The sequence below is a fragment of the Anas platyrhynchos genome, chromosome 23 (genome assembly GCF_047663525.1).
Source record: "Anas platyrhynchos isolate ZD024472 breed Pekin duck chromosome 23, IASCAAS_PekinDuck_T2T, whole genome shotgun sequence".
NCBI lineage: Eukaryota > Metazoa > Chordata > Aves > Anseriformes > Anatidae > Anas > Anas platyrhynchos.
In genome coordinates this window covers 5,530,236-5,555,047 of record NC_092609.1, presented here as the reverse complement: position 1 = coordinate 5,555,047, position 24,812 = coordinate 5,530,236, and the positions used below count along the sequence as shown (strand labels likewise).

At 54.9% G+C, this 24,812-nt stretch overlaps 1 protein-coding gene across 4 annotated transcripts; it reads left to right on the top strand.

The window, feature by feature from the left end:
* The first annotated feature begins 243 nt into the window (after nt 1–243).
* Nucleotides 244–24,236, top strand: TET3 (tet methylcytosine dioxygenase 3). Of its 4 annotated transcripts, none has more exons than XM_072027202.1 (10): nt 244–351; nt 12,811–14,824; nt 17,678–17,768; nt 18,127–18,220; nt 18,838–19,046; nt 19,226–19,376; nt 19,855–19,944; nt 20,063–20,200; nt 20,725–21,061; nt 21,469–24,236. In XM_072027202.1, the coding sequence occupies exons 2-10, from the start codon at nt 12,856–12,858 to the stop codon at nt 23,217–23,219; spliced, it is 4,830 nt and encodes a 1,609-aa protein (XP_071883303.1). In that variant the 5' UTR covers nt 244–351; nt 12,811–12,855; the 3' UTR covers nt 23,220–24,236. The 4 variants fall into 4 exon arrangements, with proteins under 4 accessions (XP_071883303.1, XP_038023070.2, XP_071883302.1 ...); XM_038167142.2 differs by lacking the exon at nt 244–351 and adding an exon at nt 547–679; XM_072027201.1 differs by lacking the exon at nt 244–351 and adding an exon at nt 4,942–5,823.
* Nucleotides 24,237–24,812: the final 576 nt, after the last annotated feature.

The following is a 24,812-nucleotide window of genomic DNA, read 5'->3' as shown; positions in this document are numbered from 1 at the left end:
AAGCTTTGAATTTGCCCCGAACTGGGATGAGGAGGGTGGCGTTGCTGAAAACACGTTGGGGTGACGGCTGGGAGCAGCCAGGGCACAGCACCATGGCTCATCCCATTTTCAGCCATGCTGTCATCCACAGGACACTAAGACGTCCTTGTTTGACATGGTGCAATGTTCACCCATGTCACCGTTCCCATCCTGACAATATTCCAGATTTAGGCTATTGATGTTATCAGCTGGGCACCGGAGGAAGAGGGTGGGAGGAAGGAGGCCTCTGCATTCATTAAATCCACTTGCAATTTTGCAGGGTGACAGCGAAACAAACGGTGGCAGGACCTGTTGCATGGGCTGGCGGCTGAGGTGGGTGCAACTTCAGCCGCTTCGGAGGTGGCTGCGGGGCCATCGGCCGTGCTGCTGGGGCACCCGCACCTTGCGAGGTGCGACCGGGAGGCCCCCAGCCCCACGAGCGGGCCCCCCCCCGCTCCCATTTCTTTCAGCCAAGCTGCGGCCCAGCCGCCATTTCCACAGGGCCCGGCCCTGTGCAGCCGCGGGCACCGGAGCTCCCTCCCGGCCGGGGCCGCGCGGCGGGCGGAGCCGGGCCCCCCCCCCCCTCCCCGTGCCGGGGCGGGCGCGGCGCCGCACACACAAGATGGCCGCCTCGTAGCGGCGGGGGCAGCGGCGGGGCGAGGTAGGGAGCGGCCGGGGCCCGGCCAGGTCGGGGCGGGGGCGGCGCGGCCGCGGCCGGGGGACAGCGCGGGGCGGGGGCGGGCACCCCCGAGGCGGCTGCCTCCCGCGGGGCCCCCACGTGCGTGATCTGCCCCGGCCACCCCCCCACCCCCCCCCCCCTTCGCGGAGAAATGACGATTTTCTCCCCCCCTCCCTCCCCCCTTTATTTTATTTTTATTCCCCCCCCCCCCCCCCCTTCCCAAGTCCATCCGCAGGCTCGGCCGGGGGTGGCCACAAGGGCGGCGGAGCTGGGGGCTGCCGTGACGTCACAGCGGGGGCTGCTGTCACCCCGCGCCCTGAGGAGCCGGGGCCCGGCCTCGCGGCCCCCCCCCCAGAGAAGCCTCCCCGCCCTGGGGCCGTCCCAGCAGCAATGGCTCTGGCCCGGGGAAGCGGCCGAGTCACCAGCCCTGGAGGTCTTCAGCAGACACCCAGGTGCAGGGCTCGGCGCTGTGGTTCAGTGCGGGGCTGGCTGGTGTTAGGTCAGGGGTTGGGCGTGGGGGTCGTGAAGGGCTCTCCTGACCTAGGCGATTCTGTGATTCTGTGGCAGCAGATGCTGGTGGCACTGGGGAGCAGCCCGCAGCGGGGCTGCCCAAGCCTCCGGTCACCGCCGGTGAGTGCTGTCGGCACGGTGTGCTTGGGGACGCTGGGGCAATCCATGTCCCGTGCCAGGGATGCGGCTGGCACCAGTGCCTGTGGGCACCCAGGGGGTGCTGGTGTGGTCGTGTCACGCTGGGGAAGGAAGGGCAGCCTGGGGGCAGAGTCCTCGCAGGTGGTTGTGGTGGCCCCATAAACATCCTCAGTGCTGCCCTTTGGAACCTAATTAACTGTGACATGGCTTTTTTTTTTTTTTTTTTTTTTTTTTCCTGCATTCTCTACCTGGACCCATTATTGCAGGTAACTAAGGGGAGAGGTGACACAGAGGAGGAGCTGCTGGGACCTTGGGAAATCAAAACGTACACCAGCATCTCCCCTGTTAGGCATTGTTAGGTTGGGCTTTCCCTGCCCTGCCAGGTACAGGGGTGGTGGGGCATCGGCGTGGTGCATCTAGGACGTGTGGTTGTGCTGTGGTCTGCACCCTAAAGAGCCTTTTGCAGGGTGTCCCTGGCACACTGGGAGCAATCTTCTACCATGACTGGGGGTCCTGGTTCCTGATCCCCTGCCTGCATGAGGTGGGGTTGCTGGTCCCTGTCACTGTAGCATCAGGATCCCCAGTCCCCAGCCTGCATTTGCTGGGCTCTCTGGTCCCTAGACCCATGGCATTGAGGTCCCTGCTCCCTGTCCCCACAGCACTGGCATTCCAATTCCTTTTTTTACTTGTGCCAGAGTTCCCTGGTTCCCATCCCCACTATATCAATGTCCTTGGTCCCCTGTTTGTGTGCACTGGTGTCCCCATCCCTATGGCATTGCTGTCCCTTGTTGCCTGACTCTGCACGCCAGGATCCCTGCTCCCTGTTTCTGTAGCATCGGGGTCCCTGGTCCCCAGCCCTATGGTATAGAATCATTAAGGGGTTGGAAAAGCCCTCCAAAATTGTCTGGTCCAAACATCCCCCTACCACCAATGTCACCCACTAAACCATGTCGCTAAGTGCCACGTCCAACCTTTCCTTAAACACCCCCAGGGACGGTGACTCCACCACCTTCATGGGCAGCCCGTCCCAATGCCTGACTGCTCTTTCTGAGCAGAAATGTCTCCTCATTTCCAACCTGAACCTCCCCTGGCAAAACTTGAGGCCATTCCCTCTGGTCCTATCACCAGTTATCTGCGAGAAGAGGCTGACCCCCAGCTCCCCACATATTCCTTTCAGGTAGCTGTAGAGAGAAATAAGGTCTCCTCTGAGCCTCTATTCTCCAGACTAAACAACCCCAGTTCCCTCAGGCATCAGGGTCCCTGGTCCACTGCCCACATGTGCCGTGTACCCACATGTACGTGTACCTCAGTCCCCCTGCCTGTGTGTGTGTGTGCTGAGGTCCCCCCATACCTGCAGCACCGGAATCCCCATTCCCTGCCCATGCATGCTGTGGTCTCTGTCCATTGCATCCTAGTTCCTTGTTCCATGTGCACTTTCCTAATGGGAGAACAGTGCCAATGTTTCCTGTCATGGTCCATGCACTGTCCCCACTGCGGTTTGGGTGACTGATGGGAGCACTCCAAGTGCCACCCCTTCCGTGCCACTCTTGGGGCTCTGTTGCCTCTTTCCTCTCTGCTTTGAGATGGGTGCAAGATGGTGCCAGCCCCCACCTCTGCCCGTTTTTTTTAGAGGGTAAAAGAACTTCTGTGCCCCCCCTTCCCTCCTTCCCTGGGCTAGGATCCCCTGGGAGATGACGAAATGAAATGAAATGGGAAGAGGCTGGCCGTGAAACAACTGTGAGCAGCTCTGTCCCTGCTCCACATCTGCCTACCACACCAGTGCCAGCACCGAGAGCCGTGCTTTCCCAGCCACAGCCCCATCCTTGCATGGGTGAGGGATGCACAGCAGTGGGACCACAGGTGCATTTCTGCTGCGATGTCATAGGTGATCCTGTCCTGGCGATGATGCAGTGTGTTTGTTTGTTTCAGCTAAAATGGCAGTTCTTAGGAAAAAAAAAAAAAAAAAAAAAAGCTCTTCTGCACATCTACTCGCTGCATCTTTTTGATTAAATGAGGTTTTGCTGTTGAATGGTGGAGTTAGAGACTGGGAGCTCCCAATGCTGCAATTTCCAATGCAGCCAAATGAGGCGGGGGAGGGTTGGGGGGGATGGGGGGGAGTGGGGGGCGGGTGGGGAGACCAACCCACTCTAAGCCCTCCAAACGCTGTAAAAAATTGATTGGAGCAAGTTCTAATTACTGTACTCGTCAGCGTGGAGGCTTGGGGATGCTGTGTAATGTCTGGAGGGCTCAGCTCCAGCTCACCAGGCTGCAGTGCTTGTGACTGCTGGTGGCATGGCCACAGCCACCATGGTCCCCAGAGCAGCTCGCCACTCCCATATGGGCAGAGGGAGCAGGAAGCCATCGGCCAACACAAATCATGTGCCAGAAGGCAATGGGGTGCAGGAGGAGGTCGAGAGGCAAGAGGGCAAAATATTTTTAAGACCCCAAGCCTCTCTGAAGCCCCATCTGGCATTGCAATTAGAGCAATTGCATTTAAAGCCTCTGTATTTAAATTTGTTGCAATCAAACCTATCACAATTAAAGTCATTGCAGTGTTCAAGTGGGGCTAACTCTTCTCTTGATGATGCTTGCACAGAGGCACTTGCTGCCTCTTTCTTGCCTGTCCCCAGGCTCCTTGCCTGCAGCCTCAGCCTCTCTGAGCCGCTGGCAGCCGGTGCTCCCGGCCAGAGCACGCTGCCTGCTTGCACATGGCTTTTTTTAGGTTTACAAACATTACGGCCCTGTGCACACGTTGCTTTCCCCCTCCCTTCCCGTGAGTCATCAGCACCGTCACCAGCGCCAGGGAGCACAGGCCAGTGAATCTGGAGGCAGCGTCTGCGCTTCCCCCTTGGTGCTGATGACCCCAACAGAGGAAAAAAAATAGAAATTTAGTATTTTTTTTCCCTTCCCTTTTTTGGCGGTGGAAAAGGATGACCAAGATGAGGAAAGCTCAGTGGTGGCTGTGATGCCACATCTGTTTATGCCCACTTAGGCATCATCTGTGATGGGGTATTTTTGAAGAGCATGGCAGCACCAGCCTCCGGATCATGGGACTGCACATGTGTAAAGCCAAACCTTGTGATTTTGGATCTGGGTGAAGTTTTTCTCAGCTGAAATGCGGGTGCTGGTGTCACCTGCCTGGCTGTGGTCAGAGCCACATCTTCTGCCTGTTGTGGGACAGAGCATTGGCCTCTCCAACAGCGTGCACAGAGATGCTGGAGCCCCCGCAGCTGAGCTCATTGCTGGCTGATGTGGCTGTGGTGACTCAGCAGTGTGGGTGCTGACTCAGCAGCACTGCAGACCCCAGGAGGCAACTGGGGTGGGAGGGGGCTGATGTTTTTTGGTAGGAAAAAAGGGGCTTTTGTGCAGCATGCTGCAAAAGAGTTGTGCCAATGCTGATCAGAAGCGGACAGAAACAATGTGATGCAAATGCATTCTTGCATGGAAAGGCTGCACTTCAGGGTACTTCTCCACTCCTGCTTGCCTTTCACAAGTGATCTTGCTTCAACATTGCTTTTAGGAGAGATACGTTGGGTCTGACTCTGAGCACATGCCTGAGCCCATACATAGGGCAGAGAAGGGGCTCAGTCTGCTAGACCCTAATTAACTTTTTGGTGGGAGGTTTTATTCCTTCCCCTGTCTGGGGACTCATCTGTGCAGTAGTGCTGGCTCCCGCCTGCCATGCTGGGGTGAGTATGGGGAAATGCTGCTCGTCAGCCTTGGCTAGGGAGGATGGTTTGTGAAGGGATGTGGCCATCGTGATGTCCCCTTTGGAGGTGGCAGCTGCCTTGCAGTACTGGGCTTTGCTTTGGCTGTGGGCACTACAGGGGTTGGAGCAAAACAGAGAAATGCAGAGCCTCTGTCTGTGCTTCCACCCTATGCTTTCAAGAAGGAGGATTTCAGCCTGAAGCTGGGGCGGGAGGTGAAAGGGGAAGCAGCTGTCCCAGTGTCCCCGCATCAGCGGGCGCATCAGCAGGATGCGACCCTAGGAGGCTCTTCCTGGATGTGACTTGGTCCCCATCACATCCGCTCCAGGATTTCGGGACCCCCCTGGCCCCTGTGGGGCACCCAGGGCAGTGTTGCTGTCGTTTCAGGGTGAGTCACAGGGGCTGGAGAAGTGGCTTGAAGGAAGCGGGGCACTGCAGATGCACTGCGTTGGGTGATGCCGAGCCTGCCCCAGACTCAGTTTCTCCCCAGGTACTTTTCCCTGTTGGAGACCGGTTGCAGCAGTGAAACCGGCTGGTGGAACCAGCGCTTTCCCTGCACCCAGACTGGGCAGGGCCAGGCTCCCACTCGTCTCCTGGCTCCTGCCCGCCAGCTATCACGCTGCCGACATGTTTGAGCTTGCCACACACATGTTCCTCCTTCTCCTCCTCCTCCTTCTTCTCTTCCTCCTCCTCTTCCTCCTCTGCTGAAAGCTCAGGCTGCTGACTGGTTTCACGGAGCAAGGAGCAGGGCCGGGGCTGTGCATCCCCCAGGTATGGTGGGACAGGGTGGGATTTAGGGAGCCAAGCACCAACAGCACAGTGCAGGACCCCCTGCTCCAAACAGCATGCAGAGCCTTGACAATATGGGTGCAGGGCAGCTTCGCACTGCAACTACCAGTTCTTGAAAGCTGGCCAGTTTCTGCACCCTGCTTGCAATGCAAAGTAATTGGGCAAGGGGGAAATTTCCCCACTGGGTTGGTGGTGGTAGGGTGTGGGAGGGCACTGATCTCTGTCCTGCCACAGACAGTGGCATTGATGAGTGGCAGCAAAAAGTCACCCAGCCCCGTTGGGTGGCTTGGATGGGATGGCAAAGTGCTGTTAGCATGGGCAAGACGCTCAGCTGGGCCCAAGGCACTTCTGCACTTCTGCTTCCCCTTTTACCTTTCCCCTTCCCCCTTCGCCCTTCACTTTTCCCTTCCCTGATGGAGCACTGCTTGCTGCCACCCAGTGTTTTGGCATTGCCTGGCCAGACCCAATGCCAATCTAGTAGCTGAACGCCTGCATGAGAGGAGTCAGCTGTGTCGGAGCAAAGATGATCCAAGAAACAAAAATAGCGCTGTTTTTTTTTTTTTTTTTTTTTTCCATCTCTTTTTCCCTTTAAAGAGCTCTTCTCCCCTCCCTCCATCCCTGCCGGCTGGAGCAGCCTGACGCAGCCTGGCAAACCATTCCCTCTCCCTTTGTCATATACTGGCTCCTGGCTCAAGGATGTGATGGGAACGCTAGCCATGGCTTAACCATGCAGCTCCTGAAAAGCCGATATTCTGCTGTGCCAAGCATCCTTGCGGTGGGGCCGAGCATCCTGTCCTAGGGCTGAGCATCCTACATTGTTATATCAGGGGTTGGTGCCATACCGCAGGTGTCCCCCATTGCCTGGCTGGAATGGGACCCTGTGCTCCTTGCGTGCAGGGGTATGAATTTTCCATCCCAGCTTTGAAAGGCATCCAGGATGGATTAACAACAGATGTTGGCGTACAGCCATTCCTGGTTGGGGTGGTTTTGGAGGAGCTGCTGCATCCGAGCAATCACCTCTCCCTCGCTCCACACATGAAGGATTCTGCAGCTGGGCAGCTCCTGCTCCAAAACAGCCACTTTTTCCCATCTTTCCCTTTTGCTTTGGAAGGCCATGGTGCTTTCCCGTTGGTCATAGTTTGGCTGGCTGGGAAAACCCTTTTCCTGGAGCTCCAACAGGGATGATGGGGAAATCTCCATGTGGAAAAAAATCCCCCATCTCCACTGCAAGCTCCTGATGCTGGTGCAGCAGGAACCAAGAGTGAATATATTGCATTGATTTGTTTCCCTGCCCCCCTGCGAGATGGAAAAGGGGGAGAATAGTTGTCCCAGTTCCATCTAGAGCAGGATTGCAGCTCTGGGGGTTCCCATGGGGATGATGCAAAGCAGGGTTGGGCTCTAATGTGGCTTCCTGTGGCACAAAGCAGCCCCGTACCCTCAGCCTCGGCACAGCTCTGGCTTTCCTCTGGGCTAAATGAGGACAGGAGTGAGCAGCTCAAACCCAGCGCCAGGGTCAGATGGGGCCATGGAAACAGCTTGGAAAACAAATAAGCCGGTGCTGGGAGTATGCCGGGAGGGGCTCCCACGGGCACAGCACGGCTCTATGAGCTCGCCCATTTGCTTTTCCTGGGGGTGTTGCATCCGCTTAGGGCATCCACGCCACTGGGCTCCTCTGCAGCATCCCCCACGGTGGCATTCAGTGACTTTCTACGTCCAGCAGAGCAGCACAGGTCTCCAGCATGTCTCTCCCCAGGGTGTAATTTCAGCAGCATGCCCTTCTCTGAGGGTGCTCGTGGGTCTGCATCTGTACCATGCAAACAGAGGAAAGCCCTTTAGTGACAGCAGCCATGCGCTTTGGTATTGTAGGGTTGCCTGTGCTCAGGGATGCTCACTCACCCTGGGCTTCACCATCACGTGTGGGACCCCACGGTGCCCCTGAGCCCAGAGGATCCCAGGGCTGGCTGCCAGTGGAGGAAAACCATGAGCGCAGCACGGGGCTGGCAGCCAAGCAGCCGCCTGCCTCTTGGCCGGCCCTGGCTGCTGTCTCTTGGCGGCTCCCGCTGACCTCCCAAAAACCCTGCTGTGCGCTGGCTGATGGTGATTTCAGTGTTGCATTTCTCCCCTGCACTGATGCACCCTTGGCATGCAGGTCACCCACATCTCCATCTCCTAAATCCTCCACTTAGAGTAATCTCAAGTGGGACAAAGCAAAGCATGCACTGAGCTGCTCCAGTCTCTCCCCAACTAAGCCCAGCCCTTGCAAAATACGTTGAGGCAAGGGGGATTTAGTAAATACCCAAAATATCCATGTAGAGGATTACTACTTCAGCACAAATTCAAGGGGCTGGATGGGCCCTATGGGTGTTTTTCGAGCACAAGGGATTTAAAACCGGTTCTTTGTCTGTTGTTGGGTTGTTGTTTTTTTCCTAAACATGTGGTTTGGAGGCGGCAGCGCGTGATTTAGGACAAGCAGGAACATGGCAGGAAGGCCTGCCTGCTTGTTTGGGGTGCTTTCATTTAATTTTTCTTATAAGGCCATGGGGATGTTTAAAATAATATTTTGAAAAAGGGGGAGGATTAAAAAAAAAAAAAAAAAAAGGGAGAAAAAGCAGTTTTGAAGCAGCTCTGGCTTTGCCAGGGCAGGCAGGATAGACAGGGATCGCTGTCTGTCCCTCTGGGCAGGCAGATCCTGGCTTGTCCCCTGAGATGGCTGGGGTGGCAGGGCGATGGGGCAGCACCATACAGCTGTGGACAGATGTTGCCTGTGACATTCCCTGCTGGGACAGATCCTGCCAACATGTGTCAAATCTGCCCTGGGGTGGTTATGTTTCTGTCCCCTACAGTGGCTATAGCACTGCACCTGGTCACCTTGTCCCTGTACAGGGCTGCTGCATGTATATATATATATATATATATATATATATATATATATTTTTTTTTTTTTTTTTTGCAAGGCATACAGATTTGCAGGATGTATAGGGCTGCTGGATGTTTAGGCTTGTCGGATATGTAAGTCTGCTGGATATATAGCTTTCTGGATATAACAAGTTGCGGGATATATAGGGTTGCCTGATATATAGGGTTGGAGGTCACATAGGGCTGCAAGACTTGTAGTGTTGCTGAATATATAGGGTTGCAGGTTTATAGGTCCACAGATTGTATAGGTTGTTGAATATAACAATTTGTCGTATGTATAAAGTTGCTGGATATGTAGGGTTGCCGGATATATAGGTCTGCTGGGTATGCATATTGCTGGATACAATTTGCTGAATACACAAGGTTGCAGGATACAGAGGAGTGCTGGCTGTACAAGGTTGCTGATCGCGTTGTGTCACTTGATACATCTGGGGCTGCAGGATCGATAGGGCTGCAGGACCTATAAGATGGCTGGATATACGGGGCTGAAAGCTGTGCAGGGCTGCAGGATGTATATAGGCTGTTGGATGTATGGCTGACCGCATGTGTTGGGCTGCAGGAGCTCGAGAGGGGCTGGGGGGGTGGGACCCCCCCCCCTCCACCGAGGCACCGTTTGGGCCCAGGCCAAGATGTCGGTACTTTCGGGCAAGCGCGCAGCCCTCCGCCATCCATCCGTCCGTCTGTCCGTACGTGCGTGCGGCGCTGGGGCTAATGGCTCCTCCAGCTGTTTGCAGGGGGCGGGGAGGGCTGGGGCGGCTGAGGCTGAAAAACTCGTTGCTCCTTCCCTCCCCGGTGCCATCGCCGCTGCCGGCCTCACCGCCCGCCCCACAGACGTAAGTGCCTCGTGCCCCAGCCGTGCCAGCCCTGCTCAGCGGCACCGTGCCCCCGCCGCGCGGGTACCGATGGCTGCAGACCAGTCCTAGGGAGCACAGCCCAGGCTGGAAAGCATCCAAGCAGGGCTCTGTGTGTGTTGTGTGGTGTGGTTGCTGCCGCTTTTTGTCGTTGTTGGTTTTTTTTTTTTTTTTTTTCCCCTCTGTTGAAGGCATTTAAAACAGAAGGAAAAAATTTAAAAAGGGGGAAAAACAAAACAAAACAAAAAAGATAATTATTTTCTTCCTCAAAGGGGTTTTCCCCCTTTTACAAAACACCAAGGATCCAAGACGGACTGTGCAGTAGCCAAACAACTGAGCTAATCTGAACCAAAAGGCTTGCTTTTTCTCTTTATTTTAATTCCTCCTCCCCCCGCCCCAGCTTTTATTATTTCCCGGGGCAGGCGGATGGAGGTTTGGGCAGGCATTGCTTTCTGTGGGGAAATGGGCAGTGTGGCGGAGGAATAGGTGCAAACAGCGCTGATTAATGGAAGGATTTCCTCGTATGCTGCTGGAGTGAGTTGGGGCTGGGTTGTTGTTGTTGGTTTTCGGGATGAAAATCCCACGGGGCCATAAATACAGCTCCCACTGTGCTTGCCCTCCACCCCGGTGGTGCTCTGGGAACAAAAGGAGCCGTGTGGGAGAGCCAGGAAAAAAAAATGTATTTTTTCCCCATGGATTTGGGGATGGTGGCAGCTCTTGGATTAACCCTTTGGGAGCACCACAGGATGCAGCACTGGCTCAGTGCTGACAGGATGGGTTTTGCCGTGCATTTGCAGGATGAACTTTTTTCCTGCATCCCCAGCCTGATTCTAGAACCTGATTTATTGGATGGAGCAGTGTGGTGGCAGAGACAGTGTAAGGCCAGCCCAAGCTGCTGTCCCATCCTGACCCAGTGGCTTTGCTGTGCTGTTTACACCAAGGGGTGTGAGCATCCTGCCAGCTTTGGGGCAGGTAGAGGTGGTGCCTGAGGGATGGATGCAGGGGGAAAAGATTCTGAAGCTCCATCTGGATGAGGGCAGGTTTGAGACAGGGCTTCCCTGTGAAACCAGTTAGAGAGGAGGATTTGGCAGGGTCTGGGGATCCAGGCAGGGTGGGGAAGCTCCTTATCTCTCTTCGCGGCTGGCCCTGATGCCTTGGGAGGTTTACCCCAAGGCTGATTCCTTCGCTCACTGATGTAGTGATGGATGTAGTGCATGGCTGGGGACAGTAGCTTCAGGGACATCCACATTTGGGGGGCATTAGAAGCGTCCCCAGCTGTTTTCTGGGGCTTCCCATGCCCACATCCACCCGGTACCCCCAGAAAACCCTTGGGGCCAACATTCGCTCCACGCCCAGAGCTAAACAGGTTTTACACCATTTCTGCAGGCTGGCGTCACCAGGAACGCTTCAGGGCATGAGCGTTCCTGCTTTGAGGGGGTTTCATAACATTTTCTCCCTGCCACTACGTACTGCTTGGGAAAAACCTTGGCTGGGGCGTCAGCGTGGGAAGGACGGACAAGGCTGTGTCTTCCTTGCACCATGTTACTTGGCACGGGGCGTGGAGGCAGCATGTCCCCACCCTGCAAATGAGCAGCAATGCATTTGCTCCCTGACCTGATGGACCGGTCCCTTTGCTCGTGGCTCCAAGCTCCAAGTCCCCACCATCACCAGCAAGGAGATGGCACTAGAGCCCCTTGAAAGCAGTGGCAGCATGGGGGTATGCCCCATGCCAAGAGAGGGGCAGCGCAAATTTGCACCCACACCGTGCTGATTTGTGCTGCCCGTGAGTTTTGCCCCCCAGGTTTTCTCCCTGGGGGGGATTTTTGGGGCAGCGAAGTCTTGAGTTGTGCAGGGAGTGGTTGCTCCTTGGTTTTGCTGCAGTCAGCAGTGTTCTTATCTGTGTCGAAACCAGCCATGCTTACGTGCACATGTTGCTCTTCATCTCTCCCTGTAGACTGCTCATGTGAAAGCTGCAGGGCTGGCATTGGAAGGGTTGAATGAAGCTCCTCACCACTGACAGCTTGTTCACATGCCAAAGCTGTACTTTGGGGTCTCCTGGAGCGTCAGGGCTGTAGGTCCTTCCTGTGGAGCCAGTGCTGGAGGCAAGAAGTTCTGCCTGAAGCCTTTGCTTAGTTTGTCCATTTTTTTTCCTAGTGAGCTTTGCTGTATTTTTAACTTTCAGGAAGCTTTCCTGTGACCAGCAAACTGCACCCAGTCCTCCCTGGCATTAACTGAGAGGGGAGAAACCACCGAGTGCGGAAATGCCTCCCTGCTTCTTGCAAAGCCCTTGTAGGGTCTAAACAGGGATGTGTGAGCCCTGGCACCGGGAAGATGGTCTCCCTGGATGTGGCTAGTTTGTCTCTGGGTGGGCATCTCTGACAGGTGGCACAAGGATGGTTTTCTGGATGCTGGTGCTGTTGCTCCATGTTGCTGGGGTCTGGCAAGCTGTGCTGACATGGGGTTGGGTTATTCAAGGTGAAATCATCCCCATGCTGCCACTGCCACTGGCACAGACAACTTGGCGGCTTCTTTGTGTGGTGGAGGATGGCTTCTCCAGGTGAAACACTCCCAGACAGCATATTTGCTTCACACATGGACCCAGTTTCCCCCATCTCCATGATGCATCCTTCAGCAGTACTTGGGCTCAGTGCCCCATTGCTAACTTCATTGCCGAGCCCTGGAGCTGCAGTGACCTTATCCAGTGCTCAGTGCTACATTTGCAGAGGATGAAGGAGCTCATCCTGAGCCTGATGGTCTTTGCTCCATCTGGATGCAAGCAGAGCAAAATGCTTTGCAACAGCTTCATCCCCACTGTAAGGAGTGGGTAAAGTGAGGCGAAGCCCCACAATCCCATGGCGCTGTGAAGGGGGTCCCAAGGAATGCATCAGCAGGGCTGGACCTCCTGAAAACACAGCTGGGAGTGGGATGCCCTCCCATATACCCTGTCTCATCACACACTCTGCAGGTGGTGGAAATACCGAAACATCCCATGAGCGATTTTGAAACTGGGTGGTGGGAGACGTGGGTGGCATGGGGCTGGGAAGGGTGCGTGGGGGGTGAAAAGAAGTGGCTGCATTTCAAGCTGTGGGGCTCTGTGGTAAAATGGATGAAAGACAAAAGTTGCAGGGGTGGAAGGAGGAATTTGGGCGCATGTTGACTGTTGCAAGGGGTGCTTACACCTCTCCACTCTCCCCATTCTCAGACAGGTTCGGGGGGCGACCCAGTTGATGGCCCCAGAAGAGGCCAAATGGAAGAAGGGCTGATTAACTATGTCGAAGAAAGAAAGCTGAATGAGGGCAACGGGCTCAGCCTGGCAAATGGGGGCCAGCCAGAGGTGGGGGGCAGCACGCTGATGGAGCCAAGCAGCTGGCTGCCTGGCCAGTCGGCCCCTGCTGGCAAAGCCCATCTGGAGGATGCCAGAAACCTGGTGGCCTTCTCGGCAGTGGCTGAGGCTGTGTCCTCCTACCGGCTGCCTCCCCTGGACTCTCCCTCGCTGCTGTACAAGAAGTTTGACACCGAGATGAGCAGGGGAGGGCTGAGCGAGGTGCTGGCACCGCAGGACGGTATGCCACAGGGAGAGGACCTGCATGCCCTCAAGGCTGCCCTGGCCTTGGCCAAGCATGGCATGAAGCCCCCCAACTGCAACTGTGATGGCCCTGAGTGCCCCGACTACCTGGAGTGGCTGGAGCAGAAGATCAAATCGGCTCTGGGCGAGGAGCCGGTGCCGGCCTCCCCACCACCCCCTGAGAAAGGTGCTATTGCTCCCCAGCCGGTGCTTGAGACCGCTGAGCCATGCCCGTCGGATGGCCTCCCCTTTTCCCAAAGTGCACTGAACATCGCCAAGGAGAAGAACATCAGCCTGCAAACAGCCATTGCCATCGAAGCCCTAACGCAGCTCTCAGCCGCGCTCCCGCAACCCAGTGGTGATGGGCAACCCACAGCCCCGCTGCCCCCGGGGCCCCTTGTCCCACCAGAGCCGGGGCCCCGCTTCCTCACACAGCCTGGTGCCTCACCAGAGCCGCTTTTTGGCACGGTGCCTCTGGCAGGGACCAGAGACCCCATGGCAGAGCTGGAGCAGCTTCTGGGCAATACTGACTACATCAAGGCAGCTTTCAAGCGGCCCGAGGCTGGCAAAGCCCCCACAACAGCGGCATTGAAGCCCCCTGAACGAGCGCTTGCCAAGGATGTGGCAAGCGGCCCCCGCGTGCCACCGCTGCCGCAGGAGCCCAATTTGCACAAGAAGACGCAGCTGGTCCTGCAGCAGCATCTCCATCACAAGCGCAGCCTTTTCCTTGAGCAGAGCCTAGCCGTGGCCACCCCAGAGCGGCCGCCTGGCTGGTGGGCACCCAGTGCCCTGGCTGGGCCACCCAAACCCTTTGAAAAGCAGGCCAAAGAGAAAAAGAAGAAAACACAGCCCGAAAAGCCAGCCCGCAAGCAAGTGCAGATCAAGAAGCCCAAGCAGAAAGACTCACAGCCGCTCTTCCTGCCCCTTTGGCAAATCAGTCTGGAGGGGTTTCGGGCACCTGCTGAGCCCCCAACTGAAGAGATGCAAACCGAGCCGCCACCACCTGCCTTCCCGCTCCAGCAGTCTCTTGCACTACCCCTGCCCACCACTCCCAATTCTCAGGAAAGGGGTGCCCCTGGGGGGGGCCCCCAAAGCCACCTGCCAATAACACCAAGCTCGTCTGGCTCAGAAGAAGTGCTGTCTGCCCCACCAGCCCCCATTGTAGTGGATGACAAGCTGGAAGAGCTCATCCGGCAGTTTGAGGCTGAATTTGGGGAGAACTTCAACCTGCAGCCTCCTGGGACAGCTGAGCTGCGGGGGGGTCCGGCACCAGCCTCACAAATGCCCCCCACTGCCAGCACCACCACCTTGGCCTCTAGCAGCTCTCCCCAGCCTGTCTCCAAAAGCTTTTCACTTTCACCAGGGAAGGGACCGCTTTTGGAGCATACTTTCTCTGCACGGTCCCCCAAACAGATCAAAATTGAGTCTTCTGGTGCTATCACTGTGGTGTCAACCACGTGCTTTTACTCTGAGGAGAGCCAAAACACTGATGAGGCAGAGGGGACACCCACCAAGGATGAGGTGCCACTGACGCCAACCCTCAGCGGTTTCCTGGAGTCACCACTGAAATACCTGGACACGCCGACCAAGAGCCTGTTGGACACCCCAGCCAAGCGCGCACAGGCAGAGTTCCCCACTTGTGACTGTGTCGGTGAGCAAGCAGCTGTGCTGGGGGTCTTGGGGCAATGGCAAGCACAGTTCAAGCTGTCCAGAGTGGGATTTGGGGTTTGCAGGGTGGGATTCCCCTGGATAAGTAAGAGTGATGCCACAATGCCAGGAAAACGGTGTTTTGTATTGTTTTGTTTTTGTTAAGGGTTGGGGATGTTGCTCTTTTTGGCTTTGTGCATGTTCCTGCTTCTGTTTTGCATCAACTGTTTTGTCGTAGGATCAACATACCCACACAGACATTATCTTGGGGTCCAAACTTGAAAAAAAAATGCACCAAGATTTGCTTCTGGGTTTGCTCCCAAATGGGAGATGGGTATTTTGGTCTCATCCAACCCCAGCAGTGTCTGTGACAGGGGAGGACTGAGACTGCTTTGCAGCTTTGTGTGGAATTTGTTTTTCTGGCAAAACTCTGAGGCTGCAGAGATCTCATGTGTTGGTTGTGGGGTACATTTGGTCTTTCTCTTCTCTCTTATTTTTATGGTGAGGTGGCCAAAGCCAAGTGAGCATGGCATTGCTGTGGTGGTGTCTGACTTGGTTGTGCTGGCGCAGGCTGGAAGAGCAGCAAAACCAAAGCGTTGTTGATTTTACCTCCGCTTAGTTGTTCAGCTAAATCCCATAAAGGGGCACATACCTGCCCCAGCACCACCAACCTGCCTAGAACCTTGCCTTGTTCTTACCGCTATTGTAAGTTGAATTAGCTGGAGTGGGTTACTCAAAGTAAGAGCATCTCTTCTTGGCTTGTGCTGTTTTAGGGGCCATATTTGCCACCAGGATGCTGTTTCTTTCAGTTGCTGTCCCTGCCAGGATGTGTTGAAAGATGCAAAACTCTGGGTTTGGTGGTGGTTTTTTTTTGTTTTTTTTTTTTGTTTTTTTGCTGGCATTTGTTAGACTTCGCAGGAGGTATTGGAGAGTTCCTGCTTGGTCTCTGCAGTCCATCTCCTTCCACTGTCCCTTTCTTCACAAGTGCATGGAGCTGGATCTTCTCCCTCCAAATTTAAACTGTGAGGAGCAAGGCAAGGATTTGGGGTCAGTGGGTGCAGGAAAACCAAGCCCCTATGCTACTGAGAGAGGTGGCCTCAGGCCAAGCACAAACTGCACTTTATTAGTGAGGCATATGATTATTTATTTATTTGCTTGTAAATGGCAGCAGTAATTAGCCCAAATGACACTGAGCAAATGAAAGGCTTTTCTGGAGCTGCTCAAACTTAACTTGGAGTTTTACATCCATTGCCAGGAAAGGTTTGCGTTGCTTTTCTTTTTCAATGTGGTTTAGAGGTTTGGGGGGAGGATTTCCCGCCTCTACCTTTCCCCGTTTTCTCAAGGAAAAGCTGTGAGAGAAAGCAATTAAGTAGGAGTCGGGGCTTGGTGCTTTATTAGGTGTCTGTGCTGTTAGACACTGTAATAAAATCAGCTTTCGCTGCGTGTCCTGTATTGATCTCTGTCTGGACAGCTGCAGCTCAGCTGAGCCCTGCTTTCTCCTAGCCCTGGCGCCAAGCCAGTTAGACATGACAGGAATGAAAATCATGTGGCTGAGAGCAGAGGGATGGGAAGACAGACCAGCTCTAGCCCGCTGTGCCGAATGCATCTGACCCAGCGGTGCTTGAGCATCCCTATGCTCTGGGGACTGACCCCTGTGCTGCTGCAGCTGCCTGGAGCATCCTTTAGTTCTCCATCTGGCACCTCCATGCCCGAAAAGCCCTGAGGGGGTTTGCTGCTGGGGCTGTGTTGCTTGCAGGCTGTAGCCCAAGCATCCTTCTGCGGTAGTGTGATCTTGCTTCTGCCTCTCCCCTGTTGAGCAGCTCCTGCCTTGCACAGGTTCAGCCAACCCAGAGCACCCCCACATCCTCCAGGCAATCCAGACAGCAGGCGGCAGCAGTTTTCAGTCCTAAAATTATCTCGGGGTGGTTTCAATAGCATCCGGCTGGTCCGGTTGCAGTGTGCGGGGCCAGGTGGGTGAACATCGTGTAAGCAGGTAGGCAGAGAGCAGAGGGGGTCCAAGGGTTCATGTGCTGAGGTGGCCGCTGCAGCTAATCACTTCTCTTCAAAACAGAGCATGCTCGGGTGGCCCAAGCAAATCTCCCATGCCAGGGGCAGCAGAGAGATACGTGGTGGTGGGAGACAGCTAGGTTATTAAGTGGCTTGCCCTACAAGGCTTCAAAAATCAGATCCTGTTGAAATCCTGCCATCATTTCAGCCCTCCTGTGTGTGATGAAACCTCCCTCTCCATGTGTCTCAGCCCCTGCTGCAGGGAAAACCCTGCATGGTGGAAAGCTCGGCTCCTTTGCCTGCTTTGAAAGAAGGGTCAGAAACGGAGACTCACTCCTCTCTCATTAAAAACAAGCTTATCCATTAACTACGCAGGATTTTTGTAGTTTTTGGCCTCTCTCAGGGCTTCACCCCTCGCTGTTGCATGCATTAGCTCAAGTTGCTCCTTGCTGGGGGATGGAGCATAGCTGGGGCTGTCTCCAAATGGGTTTTGCAGTGATTTTCACCCCTAAAGGACCCTGTTGTCCTCCTCCTCTGCTGTAGAAGCACCTATAAGGAGGAGGAGTATTGAGGTTTTGGCACCAGTGCTTGCCAACATCCCTGGCTGCCTTGGGGGTGCAAAGGAGCTATAAATCCAGACTAAAACCTCCCCAGTCCTAAAACACTCAATGCCATATATTGCAACTGCAAGCAAGGGTGCCTGCTTAGGCTCCCTTAGTGGGGAAATGCTTGATTTTTGGTGCAGAAGTGCTTCATCTGAGTGAATTTGGCATCCATGGGGTCAGAGCCCCCTGTGGACATGCAAACCCCAAAATCTCTGTCTCCCCCAACCCCCTTCCTTTTCCTGCAGAGCAAATTGTGGAGAAGGATGAGGGGCCGTACTACACCCACCTGGGCTCGGGGCCCACTGTGGCGTCCATCCGGGAGCTGATGGAGGAGCGGTAAGGGCCCCGTCCCACCCCAACCCCTTGCAGACAAAGGGGAGTTCTGATGTTGAGGACGCGGAGCCATCAGAGAGGGCTTTGGGGGTTTCCTGAGGGCAAGGGGAGGGCTCGAGAAGGTGTGTGGGGCCTTGTGAGGGTGCATGGGGCTCTGTGGGCACATGTGTCCTCATGAGGTCAAGTGCATGCTTGTAGGTGCTGGTGGGAGCCTGTGCAGGCCTGTGGGTACTCACGATGGTAGGAGTCCCTTCGGTGGATTGCATGGGGGTGAGCAGGGCCTGTGAGGTTGCATGTGGCCCTGTGAGTGCCTCTTGGTCCTCGCCAGGGTGTGTGCAGCTAGTATGTGTCTCCCTGGCAGGTACGGTGAGAAGGGCAAGGCCATCCGCATTGAGAAGGTCATCTACACTGGGAAGGAGGGGAAAAGCTCCCGGGGCTGCCCCATCGCCAAGTGGGTGAGTGCCTATGGCCCCCAGGCCTCCTCAAGGCATCACTGTAGCAGAAGGGGATGCCTGGATGGCACCACTTAATGCTGTCTTAGGGGTCCCTGGGCCTGCACGTCACACTGCATCAGTGCCACTAAATCAAATCTGTGTCTGGAGAACTGTTTAAAATTAAAAAAAAAAAAAAAAAGAGTTTTTTTAAAACCATTACTACTTGTCCTATCACTACACTCACTGTTTCTCCCTTTCTGTCCCCTCTCTGCCTGGGGACAAGGAGGTCCCCTCTGGTAGTGGCCATGGGAGGCCAAGGCAAGATGCTCGAGCTGCAGCAGCCAAAGAGAAAGGAAAAGCTGCAGCCACCCTCAGGAAAACTCTGCAGGGCTTCCTGCACTTGCCCAGTGGCACCCACCAAATGGCATATCCTCAGGGCCAGGCTGGCAGCGTGTCCCCCTGGCACCCCAAAACCCATGGGGAAGGAGGTAACCATGGGAGCACTCACAGCTCTGCTGCCCAAATTCCTGAGGAATGATAAAAAGGTAGCCGGCACCCGCTTTTGGGGGCCTTCTTGCCCCCCGTCCTGGGAAACATTCCCTCTCAGGGCAGTCTGATTTGGCCTGACTGTTTTCCAGGTGATCCGGAGACACAACCAAGAGGAGAAGCTGCTGTGTTTGGTGCGTCACCGGGCCGGCCACCACTGCCAGAATGCCGTAATCATCATCTTGATCCTGGCTTGGGAGGGTATTCCCCGCACTCTGGGTGACACGCTATACCAGGAGCTCACTGACACTCTCACCAAGTACGGCAACCCCACCAGCCGTCGCTGCGGCTTGAATGATGAGTAAGTGCCACCATGCCGGCTGGGGAAGTGGGTGGAATGGCAACTGAGGTGTCCCTCCTGTATTTCTAAAACCAGTGGAGGAACTCCCTACACTCCACCCAGGCTTTTGTTGCATCCCCAGAAGGGACTGCTCTCACTGTGCCAGCAGCTGACGCTCCTTTTCAATGTCCCTCCTGCAGCCGGACTTGTGCATGCCAAGGCAAAGACCCCAACACCTGTGGTGCTTCCTTCTCCTTCGGCTGCTCCTGGAGCATGTATTTTAATGGCTGCAAATATGCCCGAAGCAAAACTCCACGGAAATTCAGGCTGGTGGGGGACAATCCCAAAGAGGTGGGTGACACAGACAGAGTGGAGCAGTAGTGGAGGGTAGGGAGAGTGGGTTCCTTTTAACCCTGGCTTCAAATTTGGCAAGGAGAAAGCATGAGAACAGGGTACCTTGTGGTATTTTTGATGAAATGGTGGGGAAAAGAAAGTCAGTCTGACCTGGTAAGGCTCTCACTGATGTCCCAGGACTTTGCTGCCAAGAGCCGTTACAGGGTGACACAAAAGGGGTCTCTCTAGAAACCCCAGGGAGATGGCAGAGGGCTCTTGGGCTGAGCAAGCAAAAGCACAAGAGACTTTGGTTGGAAGTTGAATAGCCAAGATGTCACCAGAAATTTGGGCTGTGCTCTTTGTGTGATGGCAGACATAGCAGAACAAGTTGGACACAAGGTGGTGTACCGGGGCTCCACTCCTAATTGCATCCCCACTGCTGAAACCCTTGAGTGATGTCCTCCTGTACATCAATGCTTTCTTTTCCCTATTGTAGGAAGAGCTGCTCCGGAAAAGCTTTCAGGATTTGGCCACTGAGGTTGCTCCACTTTACAAAAGGCTGGCACCACAGGCCTACCAAAACCAGGTATCGGGCCACTTACTCATCCTCTTGTGGTCTCCACAACCTGTCAGTCAGCAGAAACAGGAGTGGGGTGGTGGTGCACAGATTTCAGGCAACTGGAGCCCTCTCCTTCTTCCTCTAGGTTACCAACGAGGATGTCGCAATAGATTGCCGTCTGGGCTTGAAGGAGGGGAGGCCGTTTTCAGGGGTGACAGCGTGCATGGACTTCTGTGCTCATGCTCACAAAGATCAGCATAACCTCTACAATGGCTGCACAGTGGTAAGCAGGCGCTGGCATTGGTTTTCAGGATGGTTCCCCATTCACTGCATTTTAAGCTGCTCGACATCCAGCTGGACCCCGCAGGGAGCGCTTTGGAGCGGAGATATCTGAGCCTCTGTCACATCCCTTCCTACCTGCATGACTCTGGTGGCTGGTCCTCGGTGCTTGCACTCATGGAGCAATGCCCTTTTTGATGCTGAAATTGCTTAAGAAAGCAGAAAGGCCCCTCAAATGAAAATACATCTGTGGGGTGCTGAAGCTATCCCTGCTAGATGAAAGCAAAGTGGTAATCAGAACTGTGTGTTTGCTCTTGTCTGACCCAAACCCCACGGGAGGTTTCCAGTCAGCATCTGGGGAGTGGTGTGGGCTGGGGGGGTGCACCAGTGGAAGCCTGGGAAGCCATCAGGCTGATACGGATTTGTGTTGAGGAGGGGATTTTGCCCTTGTCCCCCTTGGGCTGCATTCATTAGCATCTCAAGGGTTTGGCAGTCCTGGACACTCATGGCACCCTGCGCTCCTCCCAGGTCTGCACGCTGACAAAAGAAGACAATCGCGTGGTAGGGAAGATCCCTGAAGATGAACAGCTGCACGTCCTCCCCCTCTACAAGATGTCCAGCACAGACGAGTTTGGCAGTGAGGAGAACCAAAACGCAAAGGTGGGCAGTGGGGCCATCCAGGTGCTTACATCTTTCCCCCGTGAGGTCCGCAAACTACCTGAACCTGCCAAGTCCTGTCGGCAGAGGCAGCTGGAAGCAAAGAAAGCTGCCGCAGAGAAGAAGAAGCTACAGAAAGAGAAGCTGATGACACCAGAGAAGATCAAGCAGGAAGCGCTCGAACTTCCCACACTCCAACAAAATGCAGGTAATGGGAACAGAGCTGAGGTCCCATGGCCCTAAGCTGTCCAGAAGGCGTGTGAGGGGATGTTCCCCTGTGGCTTCTGGGGGTAGTGGGTGGGGGCTTTCTTGGGCCAGAGGTTGCAGGAGTGTCACTGAGTGCAGGTTGGCATTACTGGCTTATACTGTGGTGCCTGCATTTGCACCATGGCTTTTGGGGTACCTGCTATCTTGCTGCAGCTCAGCTCATGGGAATGAATTGCTGCCAGCACACTGAGTGATGCTAGTTGCAGCTGAGCTCTGTGCTTGGCCAGCAAGCCCATTGGTGTTGGATTTTTGAGACTAACTGATTTTTTGGGGGCCTGGAGTCCTTGGTCCCTGCTGATGGCCTTCTCAGCTAGCTGGTCACAGTGGCTGTGTGTGCTGTGCCTGCAGGTATGGCGTTGAAAAGTGGGATCCCCCCACAGCCGCTGAAACCTTCCATCAAGGTGGAGCCGCAGAGCCATTACAACGCTTTCAAGTACAACGGCAATGCAGTGGTGGAGAGCTACTCGGTGCTGGGGAGCTGCCGGCCCTCTGACCCTTACAGCATGAACAGTGTTTACTCTTACCATTCCTACTATGCACAGCCCAATCTGCCTTCTGTGAATGGGTTTCACTCAAAGTTCACGCTTCCTTCCTTCGGGTATTATGGTTTTTCCAGCAACCATGTATTCCCCTCGCAGTTTCTGAATTATGGGGCAACCGAGAGGGTGAACAACACCTACGAGAAGAAGCCCAACATCCAGGCATTGCAGGAGAACCTCAACCACACCTACAGGAACACAGATTTCCCTGAGCCCATCCCACACAATGTCCGGAGCAAAAATCATCACCAGCGCACCTACGAGCGGGCCAGTCGGTATGCCAGCCAGCAGAAGGCAGTGGCTGGGGTGCACAGGACTAGCACAGGCTCAGAGGATGCACCGCCATTTGCACAGAACTGTTTTGGCAGCAGGGCCATCAAGCAGGAGCCCTTGGACCCCCCACCCAGCATTGAGCCCCTTCCCAGTGCAGCAGCAGCTGTACCCGGCACTGACCTGGCCCTTCCAGTCGTCCCTGTGCCAGCATGTGGTGGGGGCCCAGAGCAGCATTGGAGCCCATACAAAGTGTCCCGAGGTGCGTCTTCTCCTGAGAGGACTAGTACGGCAGAGAGCTCGTGGAGCAGCCTGGTGCCAGGCACCAGCCCCGCAGGCTCAGGTGGACGAGAGAAGCTGAGCGCCTTTGATGCTGCCGTGCGCTTGCCGCTGCCAGAGAAGCAGTGGCCTGATGTCCTGTCAGGAGAAGCAGCAGCAGCATGTGGCTCGAGCTTGCTGCCGAAACCATGGAGCCCCTGCAAGCTGGGCGAGGCAGTGCTGGCGAGTGCAGGCACACCAACCCTGCGGGACAAGGGCTGGGAGCTGGGGCCGCTGGGCTTCAGCTCGGCCCTGCCAGGGCTGCCCAGCTTCCCCGAGGAACCATGGGGCTCAGCCAAGGTGGAGGAGCAGAGGACACCGGCACCCATCCCAGGGCTGCCTGAAAAGGCGTGGGAGGCAGCAGTGCATGAGAAGGGTGCGGTGGGGTCCCAAAGGGAGAAGCCATGGGATCCTTTTGGCCTGGAGGAGGGCATTGAGGAGCTGCCAGAGAAGACGGTGAAGGAGGAGGAAGAGGAGGAAGAAGAGGAAGAAGAGGAGGAGTGGTCAGACAGTGAGCACAACTTCCTGGATGAGAACATTGGTGGTGTGGCTGTGGCACCTGCCCATGGCTCCATCCTCATCGAATGCGCCCGCCGTGAGCTGCATGCCACCACTCCGCTGAAGAAGCCCAATCGATGCCACCCCACCCGCATCTCCTTGGTTTTCTACCAACACAAGAACTTGAACCAGCCCAACCATGGCTTGGCACTGTGGGAGGCCAAGATGAAGCAGCTGGCTGAGCGCGCCCGTGCCCGGCAGGAGGAGGCTGCACGCCTCGGTCTCCAGCAGGATGCCAAGGCCTTCGCCAAAAAGCGCAAGTGGGGTGGTGCATTGGCAGCCGAGGCACCCAGCAAGGAGAGGAGGGACTTGGTCCCCACGCGGCAGGCAGTGGCTATCCCCACCAACTCTGCCATCACTGTGTCCTCCTATGCCTACACCAAGGTGACAGGCCCCTACAGCCGCTGGATCTGAGGCGGAGGCAGCTGCCGCAGCCCATCTTACCTCAAAGTCAGCAGCACTGGAGCACCGGTGTTGCTTTGTGGTGCTTTCTCCTCAGGCATGGGGGAGAAGAAAACAAACAAACAAAAAAACACACAAAAAAAAAACAGAAAAGCAAAATAAATCCAACACATACTTGGAAAAAATGAAACCAACTCGGGTGCAAGCCATTGGAAAGCTGCACTTGGTGAGAAGTAGGAAAAAAACAAAGGAACAATGCTCTTTGGCATTTTTTGGTAATCTAATATTTATATCTCTGTTTTTTTAATCTATCCTTGTGCACTGCAAGAATGGAGAGAGAAGTTTATAGCATCCTTTCACAAAGGAGAAGTTTTTAATTCCACTTAAAACATATTTATTGGAATTTTTTTGTTTTACTCCAACAACAATGACAAAGGTGATCTTCAAAAAAGAAGCAAACATAAATAAACAAACAACAGCTACAACAACAAATACCCAGGAAACAACCCAAACACCAAACCAGCTTAACAAAGCAAGAGGTGAATCTCTCCAGCTCCCATGCATGGAGACTAGCAGGGATTGCATGTTAGAGTCACCTGGAAACGTGCTTTATTAGCTGGACACACTGAACATCTGATTTTATTTTTTTTCCAAGGACCTACAAAACTTATTTTGCAACTCGAGGAGTTCTTTCTTACAGATACGGGAGGCCCATTCGCAGGCAGTATGTCTTGGAATGGTGTGCTCACGTGTGGCTTTTTGCTGCTGGCGAGCTTGGCTCTGCCAGGATGGCGCTTTTCCTGGCACTGGAGACTTCAGGACACCTCTGGGCTCAGAGCACTGAGGTGAGGACGCTGCTCCCAGGGAGCTAAGCTTACGCTCAGATCTGGGGGCTCCTTTGCCAGTGGCCCCAAGGAGAAGAGGAGCAGCTCAGCGGTGGCTGCACCTCCAAGGAGCCAATTGGAATAAACAAACAAACAAACAAACAAACCAGAAAAAAAAAAAAAAAAAAAAAAACACAACACAGAACTGTGAATAGCTAGTGTTGCTCTCTGTACATCACTGTTGCTAAAGTCTGGTGCTTTCAGTCTCTGGGGGACTTTCTCCATGTGATCGGCTCTGGGAAGAGTGAATCCAAGACTTGACTCTCCAAATGTGCCAGTCTCATTGTGCATGCAAGCGGCCTCTCTGAGCAAGCCAGCTTGGTGGCAAGCACTGCTTGAGCGTGGCACTATTCTCTCCCCAGGTGCTGTCATCTCTCCTTCCTATGGATCACCGTTCTTCCCGCAAAACAAACAAACAAACAAACAAAACAGAACAAAAAAAAACAACAGCAACAACAACAAAAAAAAAAACAACAACAACCACGTGGTGCTTTTCAAACAATCTCACTTGAGGCTTTTCGCCTGCCTCTGTCTCCCAAAGCTGTGCTGGGGCAGGCGAGCTCTAATGCGGCTCTCCAGGCAGGTGGTGTGGCAGGAGCTGGGGCCCCACCAAGACCGAAGCTGGGTGTCAGTGTCCCCAGTCATTGCTTTTGCACTTTCAGGTGCCTTTTGGAGAGCGAGTGAGCGAAAGCCAATGCCATCACCGTGCAGAAATCACCTT